The 6,000-nt window shown below is 42.6% G+C and overlaps 1 protein-coding gene and 1 long non-coding RNA gene across 6 annotated transcripts; one reads left to right on the top strand and one right to left on the bottom strand.

Annotated features, from left to right (window-relative positions):
* The first annotated feature begins 253 nt into the window (after positions 1–253).
* Positions 254–2,203, top strand: LOC129586000 (uncharacterized). Of its 2 annotated transcripts, XM_055479093.1 has the most exons (4): positions 254–800; positions 993–1,227; positions 1,334–1,352; positions 1,440–2,203. In XM_055479093.1, exons 1-4 carry the CDS (start codon positions 454–456, stop codon positions 2,099–2,101), a joined length of 1,263 nt encoding a protein of 420 aa, XP_055335068.1. In that variant the 5' UTR covers positions 254–453; the 3' UTR covers positions 2,102–2,203. The 2 variants fall into 2 exon arrangements, with proteins under 2 accessions (XP_055335068.1, XP_055334989.1); XM_055479014.1 differs by having other exon boundaries at positions 1,334–2,203.
* On the bottom strand, positions 2,131–5,574 carry LOC129586140 (uncharacterized). Of its 4 annotated transcripts, none has more exons than XR_008690113.1 (7): positions 5,375–5,574; positions 4,369–5,246; positions 3,455–4,264; positions 3,103–3,275; positions 2,759–2,938; positions 2,562–2,684; positions 2,131–2,440 (listed from the first exon to the last, which is right to left on the bottom strand). It is a non-coding gene; the product is annotated as an uncharacterized LOC129586140 (long non-coding RNA). The 4 variants fall into 4 exon arrangements; XR_008690116.1 differs by having other exon boundaries at positions 2,133–2,440; positions 4,870–5,246; XR_008690111.1 differs by having other exon boundaries at positions 2,132–2,440; positions 3,455–5,236.
* Positions 5,575–6,000: the final 426 nt, after the last annotated feature.

The raw sequence follows: 6,000 nt of genomic DNA on the forward strand, positions 1-6,000 counted from the left end.
AAAGTGATTTTCAGACATGAAAGGCAGTACAGAGAATACAACAGACGACCTAAAGCATGTGGTATACTCCGTCGGGAGACGACTCCCATTTCAGATAAATCTGAAACCGATACAGAAACTCGCAAACGCAGTTGGCGGCAGCCAGTGTCTAATGGCAGATTCAGAAATCGAAACAGACTGCCTGAAGCGCAAACTGCCAAAGCAGTGTAAACACATATGCCAGTATGCGCACATTTCTCAAATATGTTTAAAAATGAATCGCAATTCACGTTTTGAAAAATTATATTGCGCTGTGCTTTGTTAGTTTGTGTTTATTGTGCAATAGAAATTGTTAGTTTATCTGTTTTGTTAGTAGTCTGTGTCAGTAATTGTGTTACCACAAGACCTGGATTGATTTTAAAACTATGCGGTTGCTACTGTGATCATTTCGTTTTGTATAATATCATTTCCAACATGCGCCAAGAGAAGCTCGCTTTGCTTTTGCACATGGTTCGCGTGCGTCACAGTCTTCTTCGTACTTCTCGTCTGCGCCAAAAAATTCATTTGCTAATCGCGAGCAAAAGAATCCGTCAACGTCGCTGGTATGTCCGTGCACATAATCGTGATCGCGATCGATGGGGTGAATTCTCGAATATTGTCAAACGGATGCGCGAGTTGGACGAGGAGCTACATTTTCAGTATTTTCGGATGTCCAAGGAAACCTTTGACGAAATTCCTACACTGATTACTCCACGCATCAGCCACGCCATCACTCATGAGCATCCGGTGTCTCCCATGGAGCGACTTGCCGTAACTTTAAGGTTAGTAAACTGAAAAAATTGTTGTATACTACTCTAGCAGCTAAATGGTGTAAAATCGAAAACTATATATTCAGACAAATTTGTTTTAAATATACTTGCACTTGGGACTTGTTACCTTAATTTGCTTTGATTTTTGAACTACTCACAGCTGCCGTTTTTGCTCATTATAGCTGTTATAATATATGATTCCAGAATCTTGGCTTCGGGCATGAGTCAAGCTGCAGCGGCCCATAGTTTCTGTCTTGGTCGAGCCACTGTAAATCGCATTTACCGCGAAACAACAAGAGCAATTTGGCATGTTATGGGGCCTATTTACGTCGGTCCACCAAGCCAATCACGCTGGAAATCTAATGCGGAAAGGTTCAACGCCTCCTGGCAGTTTCCCAACTGCATTGGTGCGGCCGACGGGAAGCACGTGGTTATTAAGGTAAGCGGTGACTGTTTATATGTGAAGGTTTCGAAAATTAAATTATTATTGGCTTTTAATCTGCTTACTGCTCCCAATATAATTTTGCTTAATTTATGTATTGCAGAAACCAAAGAATGGCGGTAGTGAGTATATTAACTACAAAGGAACGCATTCAATCGTACTGATGGCTGTAGCGGGTCCCGATTATGAGTTTTCATACGTGGATATAGGCGGCTATGGTCGGCAGAGTGACGGTGGAACATGGAGCAAGTGCGCTTTGGGAAAAGCGGTGGAAGATGGCACGCTAATAATGCCCAAGCCCGAGCGGCCGTTATTATGCGAGCACCTGTTGCCGCACGTATTTGTCGCGGACGCTGCGTTCCCAAAATCGGTCCATCTGATGCGTCCCTACCCCGATAGAAACCTATCCAGAGCCGCACGAATTTTTAATTATAGACTCTCCCGGGCGCGGCGCGTCGTAGAAAACGCGTTTGGCATTCTAGCTTCCAGATGGCGTATTTTCCAAAGGCCAATGGATTTCCAGCCAGCTCAAGTCGTTCTAAGCGTCAAGGCATGCGTGGTGCTACATAATTTTCTACTTCGCAAAAATATCGCGAACAGCAAGTCGGCGTATGTAATGCCTACCCTTATTGATCGAGAAAACGAAGACGGTCCTGGAATAATCAAAGGGGAATGGCGGCGAATAACTGCGAACGATACGGGGTTGTGTAGAATGGGAAAAAGCAGAGGCACCGCAGAGGCTATGCTTATTAGAGACAGGTTTCGTGACTGTTTTAACTCTACGGTAGCGTTTCTTGGCAAGAAGCTCGCACATTTGGTGTTTTTCAGGAGCAAGAAAATTTTTCGTCCGATGATAGCAGTTTCTAATTAAGTGTATACGAGTACCAGGGATTTCGTACTCTATTTTGTGACAATAATAAATTGTAATATGGCATATTTCGGTTTTGATCGTATAGTGATAATAAAAAACAATAAGCGCCATGGCGTCGTACAAAAAAGTGAAAAGTTTGCAACATATAAAACGATAAATTCCATCATTTTTTCAAATCCACTGTACAAATAAATGGCTTATTTTACTAAAACAAATATGCAGGATAATGTAAGTTTACACAGATCGCATTACAAGTTATCGCGATTGAGTCCGTTCCAATACAATTTCTGTCTCTCGAGATTCTTGTGCCGACTCTCTGTCGTTGCGTTTACTCGGTTCCTGTAAAATGCAGGTGCACGTAGTCATTAAAAGCAACTGACAGGAGTATTTTGTACACTAGTTTTACTGTGCACGAGTTTTGTACAAAAATCACTCTACACGACTTAACAAACATTTTTACCTGTGCGTTCAATACTGCTTTCAAGGTTGAGTAGCTCTTTCGCGATAACATTCTGAATGCCTTTCTTGATGCGCTCCTTCTGCACGGCGGTGGTCGAATTCAGAGTACTCAAGACGAAGTCACCTGTTAAAAATCCAATCAAGTAAAACTTGCCTTTGCATATTAACTACTTAGCAATATAACCAAATAATACGTACAAAAAAGTTCCTCCGTAGTAGGAACCTTTTTCCCCTGCTTTCCATGTTCTGCGAAGAAACCTCTCAGGACATTCGACGTTTCAGCTGCTTATTCGTCGTCTCTGCGCTGCGATTCGCTTAGCTGTTTGATGAACTGCTCGTAACCTTTGCGCTTTCTCCTTTTCCCAGAAGTACAATTATCTGAAATGAAAATCATTTATAATCAATATAAACTCAGAATACCAGGGACTCGATAAATGTATGCGTGAACTGCGTTTTTTGTTTTGTTTCTAAAAACATAACTAAAATGATCCAAATACCACACATTTATTTTAATTAAAATATTAATTTTTAATTCAACTCACACGCTGTCTTTGTTGCGGATCCTAAGCTTGAAGATCCAAAAACTGCATTTGGTCCCAAAAGTGCCATTTCTTCGCTTTATCGGCCTCGCTTCCGCTAGGTTTCGTCTTCACGATTTTCCACTTTTTTTGGAAAGTACTGCGCAGGTTGTTATACTGGTTTTTACAGTCGTCGCCTAAATAAGGAATTACCAACCCTCGTGAATTAACAGCCATCATGAATTATTTGCAGTGGAAACTTCAGTGTTATTTTACTAAATATTTCTATCACTCTTAACATAAAATATTTTCCGTAATTTTAGTAAGCACAGTATTTCACTACCATGTTTCCGTTTTTTGAAACAAACAAAATTACCTGTTTTGGATTCTCCGATCAACTGAGCGATTGCATTCCATACGTCCACCTTGCTCTTTGTATCAATATACTCTTTCGACTTTGTATCCCAGAGCGATCGATTCACTTTCACAAAAGCAAGAAGGTTTTCCGATTCGGCATCAGTGAATTTGTTCAAAACGGCGCGCTTGGAGTTGGGCTGCGCAGGCGCTCGAGGCATTTTGTACACGTACTAATAAAAACGACTAAAAGAAAACGCATGCAGCGCAAACTACAAGATGCTGATATTGTGGAGAAAAGCCAAATCCACAAAACGGAATAAATTGAATAAAGTATGAGTCCAGAGATCAGGAATAATCAGAAACGTTTTTACAAGAGAAATTCGATCTAGAACCATGCGCAATCAAAATTATTATCAAATGCTACAAAAAGAAATTCAGCGCGGGCTCCAGTACACAATAAAAATTGAACACGTTCATTTCATTAGTTTTGATGTCAGTTTCGAACCGGAGCAAGTGCAGTCGCCCTCGGTTGCAGACAAGCTGAGGGTTGTTTATACTGCAACCGAAGCTGGAAGACAACTGAAGCTCTAAAGTATGTCAACCTTCAGCTAACTGGGGCCAGTTAGCAAACTGGAAGCGCTCCAGATGGAGTATACCTCCTGCTTAAATGCTTTACAGCACGAAGTAATGGAAATTATCCATAGTCATGTACAGACATCTGGAGTAACTGGTGTGGATCTGGCACAAACGCTATCCACATTCCACAGCCCTGTTATCCAACACCCACTAAGGCATTAGGCCATTTGATTCAAATCATCCTGTTTTTAGCCTGCAAAATTATTAGTACTGGTACAATCTTTCCACCGGAGACAGCTAGAAGTCTGAACGACAATATATATAACAATCTTCATCTTTGCAAAAACCCTGGCGGACCTTGCGCATGGCGCGCCGGAACAATGCAACAAATCGTTATTGCCAAACTTCCAATCGATTTCTTGACATCGAGACTTGCATTTAAACTGTTGAATGGTTCATCATTCTCAAATAAATATTGCGACTATTGTAGAAACCAGAAAAACGTGTCTTCTACTCTAGAATTCGGGGACCCATACGTTAACTGCGCCGCGTCTGCGCGCATTGAGTGAGCAGCAGGGCTGACTTAGTAGTTATGCCGTTCTACACATTTAGCACAAGTCATTTTTATTCGACAACAGTCAGTACATATAATAATGCGCCTGCGCGGTTTTACACTAATAAAAATTTCAAATTTAACATGTGGTCTGTCACAGCGAACGATGCCTGTGAAATATTTGAAGACTGTGCAATTGCCATTCGCCATCGGCATGTGGAGTGGGCGGGGTTGTTCAGTCAGCGTTTTTGTTACTTCAACACGCAAAACTATTTATTAATTCATTTTAGCGAGCAACTACTTACTGCAGACAACAGCACTTAAGAAGAGGCCACACTAAAGTATTTCCTCTAATTTTTCGTGGTCCGTGTTGTGCCCATGACACACAACGCGTTGTCTCTTTGAATCTGGATATTCCGCTGCCGGAAGAATTCTTGCTCAGGTGGTTGTCCTGTAGCGGCTGTTATATTGTGTCCTGCTTTATCGACCAGCTTCGTGGTTCCGTCTCTCCAAGGTCGATATATCTCGGGAGCTGCAGCCATAAAGCTGTATCGTGGCTTTAGCCACGCGCACTTTGCGAGCTTTTTCGTTGCGGCCAGCTCCGCTGTGGCGCCGGCGTCGACGACGGTACAGTAGGGAATTTTAGATTTCACATGTTTTGGGCTCCGTACACTAGAAACTACTGCGTCACATAAACAGTACGTTAGAAGACTGAAAATTGTTTAAAAGGCTTGTACGGATGCACACTTATGCGAGGTACAGCTGAAAAATAAAATTAATCGAATCGAGACTGCCGAGAGCGTGACCAACCTGCTCTCGGGGAAGCGGTTAGAGCACAAAAAAAAGATCCACAGGAAGCATGCGCTGGCTTGTCGATCAGCCTGAAAGCGTGAACCCGATGATGGTTCACGCGTAGGATCAGAATTGACGGAATTCTGCCTGCCAAACAGATCTGGCAATGCTATACAGCGCCTACGCTATAGAAAGCGAGAAACGGCGTGATTGCTAGAACTTTATGACAAGACTAAATTCGTAAGAATTTCTCAATAGACAACTCCGCATTGCTGACTGCAGCAAGCGTGGAAAAATGCGCACGTAGCCGCCACACAGTGCGGGTGCGTGCAGAACAGCGTGCTTCCGCCACGCGTAAGGCGGGCGTGCACAAAAATACAACAGACTGCCAAAGCGAGGGTGTACGCATGTACGCCTGCGCTCACATGCCTCTGGGAGGGAGGCTGAGCTCCGTCGAAGCAAAATCCACGTGCAATTCCTTGGGATCCTTGACGGCTCGTCTGTGCGAATAAAAGAACATCGAAATTTTATCTCCTTTTAACATCACAAATTCCAATTACATGTGTGAATAAAGAGATCTCGAAACAAAAGTAAAAACAGTACAAAATATCAACAGGATTCTTAATCAAAACGACTAGGATCCT

The sequence above is a fragment of the Paramacrobiotus metropolitanus genome, unplaced genomic scaffold, assembly GCF_019649055.1.
Source record: "Paramacrobiotus metropolitanus isolate TYO unplaced genomic scaffold, Prichtersi_v1.0 Parri_scaffold0000001, whole genome shotgun sequence".
In the NCBI taxonomy this organism is placed as follows: domain Eukaryota; kingdom Metazoa; phylum Tardigrada; class Eutardigrada; order Parachela; family Macrobiotidae; genus Paramacrobiotus; species Paramacrobiotus metropolitanus.